This window comes from Aulostomus chinensis, chromosome 10 (genome assembly GCF_037954235.1).
Source record: "Aulostomus chinensis isolate RoL2024-O1b breed Wild chromosome 10, RoL_Achi_v1.0, whole genome shotgun sequence".
Classification (NCBI taxonomy): domain Eukaryota; kingdom Metazoa; phylum Chordata; class Actinopteri; order Syngnathiformes; family Aulostomidae; genus Aulostomus; species Aulostomus chinensis.
In genome coordinates this window covers 27241857-27253493 of record NC_141329.1, presented here as the reverse complement: position 1 = coordinate 27253493, position 11637 = coordinate 27241857, and the positions used below count along the sequence as shown (strand labels likewise).

Here is an 11637-nt window from a genome sequence, read left to right as displayed (position 1 = left end):
AAGTTGTGGTGTTCCTAAATTAAAAGTTAATTAGAATCAGCTCTTGGAGGGTTACTTCAAATATAAGGCTGACTGCCAGCGGGTTTTATTTAAGTTGTTTTGCCTAACCCGAGGAGGCTTTGTCTGGAACTCTCCAGAAACAGTTGCTGCAAGCTCAGGTGTTGGGACTGTCCGTAACCGTGTTGCCATGGTTACTCCCGCCCCTCACACACCCCCACTCACGGCAGGTGTTTTGTTCTTTTTTTTTTTTGTTGTCCTTCCCTCGCGAGTGTCATATAATAACGGATTTGGCGCTCAGATTCTTACGGTCCAGACGCGCGTCAGTTGATGGGAGCGGGTGAATGCAGACGTTCGTCGTGCGAACAGCGGATTTTCACTCTTTTTCTCTCCAATCCAGCGCTTCTGAAATCTCTCGGTAAGTTAACAAACAAAACAACAATTAAAAAAAAGAAACAGTTTGAACTTGAATATGTATTTGTGTGGTGGAGGAAGTACACAGTGGGTTTATTCAGAAAACTCGGATGTACTCCAATACGAGGACAGCCCCGAGTCTTTGATAATGAGCTCAGCGACATGCCGTCCTTGAGCCTCTGGCTTCAGAGCAGTGGCTCGCTAACTTTTCCACTGTAGGGCCAGAATCCTGCCAAAATGGTTTGAACCTGTACCAAAAATAGTTCCAGTGAAAATATAAAAATGAGAAGGGGGGAAAAAAAGATTTGAACCTGAAAGTTTTTGTTTTTTTTTTTTTAATCTTGAACACTGAAAAATACTGAAATGCATTCAAAGAAAAAAACTAACCCTGACCCTAAAACCCAGGTTCAAACCATTTTGGCAGGATTCTGTCCCCGTACTTCTCCCCCGGTGCTCGCAGGCTCTCCAGCTTTACTCTCCAGTTTCAGCCATCAGCATCAAACGCGAACAACTCCAGTGAGATGCGGTGCCGCTGCGCGGTGGTCCGGCCCAGAACAAAAATTTCCTATCTCTCTTTCGCTTGTATTGCGTCAAATTTACGCCAAAAGTCCACCACAAGTGTTTACGCTCCACGCGCGCATTGAACCTCCCATGACTGCAATGCCGCGCCGCGGGACCAACGCAAATCTCGTATAGAAAGGAGGAGAGTAAAATAGTCGGCCTCTTATTCATTACCACCAAATAATATCAAGGAAATATGCGCGCTACTCCTGGCCGGCGCGCCAAAAGAAAGACAGACAAACAAACAACTCCATGCGTCTCTTATTAACAGCCTACACAGGAAAATAACCTTTACTGCGGGACAGGGGAAAATACAAATTAAATGGATCACTCTATTGTGCGGAATGTGCTGTCAGAATATTTGCAGGTGTGGGCGGGAATGAAGAAAACAGTCCGACACAGGGTTCTACCTCTGACCTCCAAAGGTCAGGGTAAATTCGTATGTGTCCTGTCTTTTTGAAGTTGTCAGGGTTCAAATTTTGAAAGTACCTCACCGTCATTGGGATTTCACATGTTTACTCTGGTAAATCCTTGTTGTGGAGGAAGAACTGCAGTATTTCCATTGTAATGTTGTTAAGAAAAAAAACAACCCTGAAATACAGGTACTCCAAGTCTGCTACCCACAGACTCAGTGATACTTCCTTTTAACCATACTTATGTTGGTTTACTCGTGTCTTGTTTGTAGTTTGTGTGTCTTGTTTACATCTGATTTTTATGTTCTATGTGACTGTTCATTCAGTAATGCAGCCCAACCTCTTCCTCGTTCCTTGTCAGGTTTATGTCTAACAAGTTCATCCGTCAGTGTCCTTGAATCACATCAGCCTGAGTCATGCAACCTTCAGCATCTCTCTCTCCTGCCTGCTGCTGCCCGTCCAGGAATGAAGGCCAGAAAAAGCCCTGAGTTGAGCAGAGAGAGATTACCCAGGTGAGATTTCAACTGGATGGATCTTTAAACGTCAGGATCATTGCGTTACTTCACTGTTGGTACTGCAGGAATGTTCCTTCATGAATGTCTGTTTGTCATAGATGTTTTATTTGGTGCTCTCATACTGGTCACCGAGCCGCTAATTCGCCTGTCTTTTTCTGTGGCTCAGTCCGACGTTTCAGACAGAGTGCGGCAAATTGGGGGTCAGTTTTAGCCTGGCAATATTCCTCCTCTGAGGGTGCACTTATCGCCACCTCCACTGCTGTGTGAATCCAAGCTGTTGATGTGAGGTGCTCGAAGGTGTCGGAAAGTATCTCACACATTTCTGTCAGTCTGAGGCTGAAGCTCCTCGTCTGATCAAGTGTCAAATTAAACTACTAATTCTGCCGTTATTCCAGCGAAAGAGTACATACCAGTGACTTGTACTAAAGGTTTAATTTATTCATAAATGTATGGGTGGGGGGGGGGTCCAGTATGTCTCATGGGGTACTTAAGTACTGGTTTACATATTGTACTATTAGCTACATTGTTCTACTTGGTAAATATCCCACTATGTAAATGTACTTGTTTTATGAACTTTAGTAAACTCTGATTAAAAAATAGCTCGTCAGTTACTGTAACAGGGTTGGTTATAACTGGGCGAACAGGTTGGGAGAGTTGGTTTTCTCATTCCCGTAAACTATGAACAGCTGCCATAATAAATTTTCTTTTGATAGTGAAGTTGGCGATTATCTTCAAGATTGCGTTGAAGCAACGTGATCAACAGCAGAGTTGATTTTACTTTGTCAGGCAAGTTTCTGGATATTTTTTATTTTCTGGCTCATTTTTATTGAAACGATTGGACAAACTACCTGAACCTGGATTGTCTATCTGGGAGTAACAGCTGATGTCCCCCAGAGCAGAGCCTACTGCAACTGAACATCAGCTACTTGTGTCATTTATCAGCCTCCATGAACCCCTAACAGCCGTTACTGGTTGATCCCGCGTGTCATGTGACTGAAACCTCCTGTTACTGACTGAAGACCTCTGTCCCAGCAGCTGTTTCTCAGCTCGGAGTGACTGTGAGGACATGATGGAGGAAACCCATCTACCTGAAAGCCCTTTGTGTGGTGAACAGACCAGAGGGGATCTGTCATCCTCAGAGGGGGAAGATCAGAGGTGAGGCTACCCTGTCACATCTGATGAAGCCCAACAGCTTCATTCATGTTTGTGTTTCAACATCTGATCTAATGATGCAGCAGAGGAGCAATGACTTGCACAATGTAGTGTTCATATGTGCAGAGTAAGAATGTTAGACTGACATATTATCTGTTGTTGATCAGGATGCTATTGTCAGCATTGACAAGACTTGGACTGTCTAACCGTTCATGTTTGCATCAGGATGGAGGAGCGACGCTGCTCTCTTGACTTGAGTTGTTTATCCATGAAGAGTGACTGGTCCATTGGGGGACTCATTGACTTTAAAGATGGAGAACCTGCTGATAAACGGTGAGACCTGTTTGTGACAAAACAGATGGAACTGCATCGCCCCTAAAAGAACGAACCGTCCAGTTGACTAGGACCCAGCACTTAAGAGATACCATGACCTGGATGAGTCAGGATCTTCACCAACTAGAGTTGAACAGCATTTAGTGGTTATGACTACGCACTGCGTGACTGGTTATAATTCAACTAACCCATTTCTCCTTACCGTACTCTCCATGTGCTCCAGGAACTAAAAGAGGAAACGCCCAATCTCATCCTGTTATTTGTTTTATTTTATTTTTTGCACTGTGGAACTGTAGCTTAAAGTGTTCTACTCAGTCTTTCGCACAAAAGATACTAATCACTGCCTTCATCTCAAGTAAACTAATGACCTTAATGCACTTTGTACTGGCCTCCCAAAAAAACAAAAACAAACTTCAACTCATCCAAAACTGCAGCCCAGATGTTCACTCAAACCAAGAAGAGAGAACACATTAATCCAGTTTTAGCTTCCTGTTATTTTCAGAATTGACCTTCTAAGGTCCTCCTGCATGCAAAGCCCTGAATGGGCAAGGACCAAGCTACATTGCTAACTCCCTTGTTAGCTACATACCCTCTAGAACACTGGCTTATTGGAGCACCAACAGAAAGATCAGTGACACAGCCTTTGTCAATTACGCCCCCAAACTATGGAACACTCAGCCCGCAGATGTCAGGGAAGCTTAATACGTATCTGTTTGCCTGAGCATTTGAACAGCCTCGCACTTTCTCTCTGCTCCATTTGTTTAGTGGCTGTTGTCCTTGCTGCACTTTTATCTATGAATTTTATTTCCCTTTAACATCTTTATTTTATTTTATCATGTATTATATTTCACTTTTATTTATTTTTCTTCATTACTGATTTTTAATACACTGTTCTGATCAGGATCATTTTATTTTTACTGTTATTTACCTGATCGTGTTATCATGACTCTTAATGTTTTTAAAATGCTTTTAAAGCATTTTAATCTCTTTCTGTAAAGCACTTTGAAACGCATTTCTTGTATGAAAGGTGCTATGCAAATAAAGTTGATTGATTATTATTGTTATTATTTTGGTAAAATCAAACCAACTTTTTGAAACCTTGAAAGTTTCTCATGTCTCCCTCCTAATACCACACATCCACTTTGATCAGGGGTTCCATCGTGTCCATGAGGAGTGATCGCACTATGCGGGTTCCTCTCACTTTTGATGATGGACAGCCTGCCGACGGAGGGTAAGAAATGTGTCCATCAACATCGAGCGCTCTTCTCATGATCTTGTCCGTCTTAATGCTGACAATCAGACCTGCATCAACTCTGGAGTTCATTTTGTCAACATGAAAGAACTTCTACAATAACCTGTGTGTAAGTTTGAGTCCTAAATAACTGTGATGCTCTTGTCCTCAGGGTTGGATGTGATAGTGCAGAGCTTCCCATTGGTCAGACTCCCCATCAGCATCAAGCACTCCCGGACCTGGTTCTTAAGGTCTGTACACAACAACCCGTCCTCATTTAAGTACATGGAAATGACCATGACCTTTTTAACACTGCATTATGTTAAAATTCTATGGCAGCAAGATGGTGGAAGGACCAAACCCCTGTTTCAACTTTGTAGCACTCTGGGCAGTGGTTAGCTGTGTTTTTAGTGTTACACACACTGAGTGACACTGTTGATCCAGGGTATTATCCTAGTGGATTACTAGGTGTGTAATTTTAACACACAAAATGCTTCCTCCACACAATGAGGCACTAAGACGGTATTTTCTGTGACCTCACCATACTCGAATCCAACATTTTATTATTATGACATTGAAATTGCCTACACTGAACTATTCAGGTCCTCCTTGCTGTTCTGACTGACACCTGTTGAAATCAACACTCATCGTTCTGTTACAGTTACTGGAGGAACGCCTTGTCACATTTGTGAGGAACGAGGTGGAGAGAGTTCAGAGGATTCTGAGTCCAGATTACCGAGAATATTTAGAGGGTGATGTGGTATCGGACCATGAGGAGGAAGAGCAAAGGCAGAGCTACAGAGAGGCACTTTTGAAGATCTCACTGTTCTTCCTGAGGAAGATGCAGCAGGAAGAGGTGGCGGACTGTCTCCAGAGCAGTACGAGGACTTTAAGAGTTTTAACATGATGGGAAGAGCCTGCATGTCCAATTTCTTTACTGAATATAAACCTTAATATAAAACACACATGTGGCTCACAAGGGGCTGTTCATAACTGATGATTATTTCATAATCTGCCATTTAATGTTGATATTATACTAATTTACTGTGGCACTGTCTAATTTATTTCACTACTGTGTGCTTGTCAGGAATGCTTGCTGCAGAGTGTCGACGTAAACTGAAATCTGACCTTCGGAGAAAGTTTGAGTGTGTGTTTGAGGGGGTCGCTAAGGCCGGGAACCCAAGCCTTCTGAATCAGGTCTACACAGAGCTCCACATCACCGAGGGAGGGGCTGCAGAGGTCAATGAGGAGCACGAGGTCAGACAGATTGAAGCAGCATCCAGGAAACCAGCCGCACCAGAAAAAACCATCAGACTAGAAGACATCTTTAAAGCCTCGGCTGGAAGAGAGACAGCAGTCAGAACTGTGCTGACAAAGGGAGTGGCTGGCATCGGGAAGACGGTCCTAACACAGAAGTTTGCTTTGGACTGGGCTGAAAACAGAACCAACCAGGACATAGACTTCCTGTTCCCATTCACCTTCAGAGAGCTGAATGTGCTGAAAGAGAGAGAGTTCAGCTTGATGGAGCTTCTTCGTCACTTCTTCACTGACACCAAAGGAATCTGCAGGTTCGAAGACTTCAAGGTAGGGTTCATCTTTGACGGTCTGGATGAGTGTTGGCTTCCTCTGGACTTCCCCCAGAATAAGGTCCTTTCTGACATCAGTGAGTCCTCCTCTGTAGATGTGGTCCTCACAAACCTCATCAGGGGGGATCTCCTTCCATCTGCTTGCCTCTGGTTAACCTCGCGACCCGCAGCAGCCAGTCAGATCCCTCCTGAGTGTATTGACCTAGTGACAGAAGTCAGAGGGTTCACTGACACTCAGAAAGAGGAGTATTTCAGGAAGAGATTCAGAAACAAAGAGCAAGCAAACACAATTATCTCCCACATTAAGTCATCACGAACCCTCCACATCATGTGCCACATCCCCATCTTCTGCTGGATCACTGCGACCTTGCTGGATGACATTTTGAAAACCAGGAATACCGAAGAGCTGCCCAAGACCCTGACTGAGTTGTACCTTCACTTCCTGGTAGTTCAGTCAAAAGTGAAGAACATCAAGTATGGCAGAGGAGCTGTGACGGATCCACACTGGAATAAAGAGAACAGTCACATGATTCAGTGTCTGGGAAAACTGGCTTTTGATCAGCTGCAGAAAGGCAACCTGATCTTCCACGAATCCGACCTGACGGAGTGTGGCATCGATATCAGAACAGCCTCGGTGTGCTCGGGAGTGTTCACACAAATCTTTAAAGAGGAGAGAGGACTGTACCAGGACAAGTTGTACTGTTTCATCCATCTGAGCGTGCAGGAGTTTCTAGCTGCTCTACATGTCCATCTGACGTGGGTGAACTCGGGTGTCAATCTGATGGCAAAAGAAGACACCCACCAGAAGCCTGCAATTACCTGGAAAAACTGGAAACACACTGACCTTCGTGAGGGTGTGGAATTCCCCTTTACGCCTCCAATTACCCTCCATGAGAGTGCTGTGAAGAAGGCCTTGCAGAGTCCGAATGGACACCTGAACCTGTTCCTCCGCTTCCTCCTGGGTCTCTCAGTGCAGACCAATCAGAAGCACCTTCATGGCCTGGTGAAGGATGTGGGTCCACTTATTCAGACCGAACACCCCTACAGCCTGCTGAAGGAGGGAAAAAGCATCTCAGAGACCAGGCAGGTCACTGATCTAATCAAGAAGAAGATCTGTGAGAATCTGTCTCATGAGGAAAAAATCAACCTCTTCCACTGTCTGAATGAGCTGAATGATCATTCTCTGGTGAAGGAGATCCAACAGTACCTGAGATCTGGAAGCATCGCCACTGCTGAGCTGTCTCCTGCTCAGTGGTCAGCTTTGGTCTTCATCCTACTTTCATCAGGAGGTGTGGATGTGTTTGACCTGAAGAAATATTCTGCTTCAGAAGTGGCTCTTCTGAAACTGCTGCCAGTGGTCAGAGCCTCCAACAAAGCCCTGTAGGTGTAAACGTCCAAATTGAAAACCGTCATTTTATTTTATTTTTTTCCCTTTGGGTCAAGAAAGAAAAGTAGCCACGTTATTTTGTATTAAACAAAGCTATCCAGTATCCTGTCCGTCATCTCAGACTCCTGACTCTCATGCCGAGTGGATGAATGGCTGTCGGGTGTATTGAGTCAGAGAGACATTGAGATTACTTCCTGTTGTAGTGCGATGACATGTTGGTGCACCTTTTTACCTTCTTAAAAGAAAATTGTAGTTCCTGTAATACTGATAAGTGGAGTAGCCATGGGTAGAGGAGCGGACCCACGGGTGGTGACATGTCACCAAACGTCTTACAATCACAGTTGAGTCAGTCGAGCTACAAACATGAAGAGAATTCTGGCTTTTGTAGGTCAAAGCCATTTTGTTATTTTGGTGATATTAAGATGAATTTTGCAGCCCTAATTTTGTATTCCTGATTCCTCCTCAGGCTGAGTGGCTGTAACCTCTCAGGGGGAAGTTGTCAGGTTCTCTCCTCAGTTCTGAGCTCTCAGTCCTCCAGCCTGAGAGAACTGGACCTGAGCAACAACAAGCTGCAGGATTCAGGAGTGAAGCTTCTCTCTGCTGGTCTGGAGGATCCACACTGCAGACTGGAAACTCTCAGGTCAGGATTCATCTCTGCATAAAAGGTTGACCCCCTCATACAGTCTGACTCTGCATTGTCAAAATTAAATTGTGGTTTTGTGTGGTGTCCATTCCTCTTCAGGCTGAGAGACTGCCATTTGTCAGAGGCAAGTTGTCAGGTTCTCTCCTCAGTTCTGAGCTCTCAGTCCTCCAGCCTGAGAGAACTGGACCTGAGCAACAACAAGCTGCAGGATTCAGGAGTGAAGCTGCTGTCTGCTGGTCTGGAGGATCCACACTGCAGACTGGAAACCTTGCAGTAAGCATTTAGTTTTTCTGCAAAATTCTTGACAAACTTTTATGTTCAAGTTGACTGACTGAATTTCCTCCTCAGGCTGAGTGGCTGTAACCTCTCAGGGGGAGGTTGTCAGGTTCTCTCCTCAGTTCTGAGCTCTCAGTCCTCCAGCCTGAGAGAACTGGACCTGAGCAACAACAAGCTGCAGGATTCAGGAGTGAAGCTTCTCTCTGCTGGTCTGGAGGATCCACACTGCAGACTGGAAACTCTCAGGTCAGGATTCATCTCTGCATAAAAGGTCGACCCCCTCATACAGTCTGACTCTGCATTGTCAAAATTAAATTGTGGTTTTGTGTGGTGTCCATTCCTCTTCAGGCTGAGAGACTGCCATTTGTCAGAGGCAAGTTGTCAGGTTCTCTCCTCAGTTCTGAGCTCTCAGTCCTCCAGCCTGAGAGAACTGGACCTGAGCAACAACAAGCTGCAGGATTCAGGAGTGAAGCTGCTGTCTGCTGGTCTGGAGGATCCACACTGCAGACTGGAAACTCTCAGGTCAGGATCTAGCGGTTTGTAAAGAACCCCCCCCAGACAGGTTGGTACTGAGCCCTTTTTAGTTACTTTGTCTAATTCCCATCTTTTATCAGATGTAATTATAACGCTGAAAAGACGATTTGACATTTTTGGGGGGGGGGGGTCATGGGGAGGTTTCCTGAATGGCCGTTCTGGCAGGAGTGTTGTGTTGTGTTTTTTGTTGTTGTTGTTGTTTTTTGTAACCCAAAATGTTGTGTTTATATTCCACCCTGCAGCAAATACAGACAGGAACATGATGACCCATAAGCGACTGCATTTGCACTGTACTTGCACCCTCACCCCCCAGGACACAATATACTGGCTGGGACTTGTCTCCATGCCAACGATACACAGACATTTTTTGAGCAGTTTTTAAAATTTAAATGAGTTTGTTAAACTACAAGGGAAATTTGATTTTAGCATCAATGTTAGTTTGGAGTTCCTGACATGATTCACCGTGGGACAGAAATACATTTTTCCTTCTTCCTTGTGGTTCTTTTTGTTTATGTTTAAAGATAAACGTGTTCCTGACTCCTCCTGACATGTTTGTTTTTGGGTTCGTGGCAGGGGTCATGTTTTGTTTAATTTAACTGTTTAATTTAATTTATGTTGTAATGGAAATTACATTTTGTTTTAGTTTGTATTTTTGTTGTTTTGAATGAAAAGGGCATTTTGTTTTGAATATTACACTTTTATCACATGTGGCCTGACTGTCCTCAGTAAATGACCTTTGACTCACTGAAAAAAATTCTTTGTTGTCCTTAAAGATTCGTATCTGAGTACCTCTGCTGTAGAGGATTGTACTCATCCAAAAATGATTGAGTATTGTGTTTAAAACTTGGCTCAAGTGTAATTTGTTGTCTGTAAGTTGTACTTCTCCTCGAGCAGTTGTTGCTTTTCTGGCAGTGGAACTGTTAACCTGCTTTTAATTTGATTCGTGTGAATAAAGTTTCTCATTTAAGTCGTCAGTCGTTACTGCGACGCATGCAGGGTCAAATCACAGGTCTCCTCTCTCCTCCCTCCAGCTGATTTGGGTCTGAGTGGAAGGTACGTTTTACTAGTGACTTGTACCAAAGGTTTAACTTATTCATAAATGTATGGGGGGGGTGTCTAGTATGTCTCAAGGAGTACTTAAGTACTGGTATACATATTGTACTACTAGCTACATCATTATAATTGGTATATTGGTTGTAATACTGGGTAAATCCTGTGTAAATGTTCTTGTTTTATGAACTTCAGTGAACTGATTTAAAAATAGCTCATCGGTTACTCTAACAGGGTTGGTCGTAACTGGGCGAACAGGTTGGTTTGCTTATGCTAAACTACGAAAAGTTCAGTCGGCGTTGTGTAGGCTTGTACTGCTCAAATCTCGTTTCATCAGGTGCAGTGACAAGAAAGCTCATGTCAGCGTCACCCCCCACAAACTCAGTCAATCCAAGAGTTAAGAGAACAAAGGACAGTCTTTTTGTTTCAGTCTTATCAATCTAGGACGAGTCCTTGGACCTACTTTCCTTTCATCTGTAAGATAAAAAATTTATGACAGCTCAAGTAATGAGTGTCAGCAGCTCTTACTGACCTGTATCTTGTATTGAAGCTTCTTGATCCTGATCCCTTTGTGTTGTCTGTTCTTAACTTAATGATCATGAAACGAACAAAACGACAAAATACAAGTCCCAATTTGTGCATCAGATCCTGTAATTTGTCAGATATCCTGAAACTTAAGCTGGGACTGCGAGCAGGGATGATCTTTTCCTGCATCTCTCTTCCTGAAGGTTATCATGGCAGGTTGGTGCGCCTTTTGCCTTCATAAAATTGCAGTTTTAATTATGAGATTGACTATATACCCACGGGTGGTGACATGTCACCAAACGTCTTACAATCACAGTTGAGTCAGTCGAGCTACAAACATGAAGAGAATTCTGGCTTTTGTAGGTCAAAGCCATTTTGTTATTTTGGTGATATTAAGATGAATTTTGCAGCCCTAATTTTGTATTCCTGATTCCTCCTCAGGCTGAGTGGCTGTAACCTCTCAGGGGGAAGCTGTCAGGTTGTCCTCTCAGTTCTGAGCTCTCAGTCCTCCAGCCTGAGAGAACTGGACCTGAGCAACAACAAGCTGCAGGATTCAGGAGTGAAGCTTCTCTCTGCTGGTCTGGAGGATCCACACTGCAGACTGGAACCTCTCAGGTCAGGATCTAGCAGTTTGAAAAGACCCCCCCCCCCCCCCCCCACAGGTTGATAGCCAGATGTTAAAATTGAGAAAGGTCAGGTTGATGAAACAGATATTGAAAGTCCTAATTGTTCAGGAAGAATGAGCTTCAGGGTTCTACGTGGTATCTTACTTGTTCCTAGGACTGCGCTCTTCTAGACTGAGGTTTTAGGTGTGGACCCATTGGGATCTGGGTACGTGCAGTCCGAGTCTGCTCTGCTCTGCAGGTTAGTTGTTACTTTCATGATTCATCACTTTGATGTCTACTTTGTCAACCTTCAACACAAAAGGATGTCTGTGTCAAGTCTGAATGTGAGGTTCCAGCCCCCCAAAACAATCCATTCTAGCGGTGTGCACTTGAACATGAATACGCTCAAACTGTG

General features: G+C 44.0%; 1 protein-coding gene across 2 annotated transcripts; it reads left to right on the top strand.

Moving 5' to 3' along the window:
- Positions 1-176: 176 nt before the first annotated feature.
- LOC147255091 (NACHT, LRR and PYD domains-containing protein 3-like) lies at positions 177-10009 on the top strand. 2 transcript variants are annotated; one of them, XM_086216761.1, is made up of 13 exons: positions 177-415; positions 1747-1897; positions 2933-3055; positions 3278-3385; positions 4536-4616; positions 4789-4867; positions 5278-5494; positions 5704-7582; positions 8056-8229; positions 8332-8505; positions 8581-8754; positions 8857-9030; positions 9285-10009. In XM_086216761.1, the coding sequence occupies exons 1-13, from the start codon at positions 328-330 to the stop codon at positions 9313-9315; spliced, it is 3453 nt and encodes a 1150-aa protein (XP_086072887.1). In that variant the 5' UTR covers positions 177-327; the 3' UTR covers positions 9316-10009. The 2 variants fall into 2 exon arrangements, with proteins under 2 accessions (XP_086072887.1, XP_086072888.1); XM_086216762.1 differs by having other exon boundaries at positions 180-415; positions 8857-9070.
- Positions 10010-11637: the final 1628 nt, after the last annotated feature.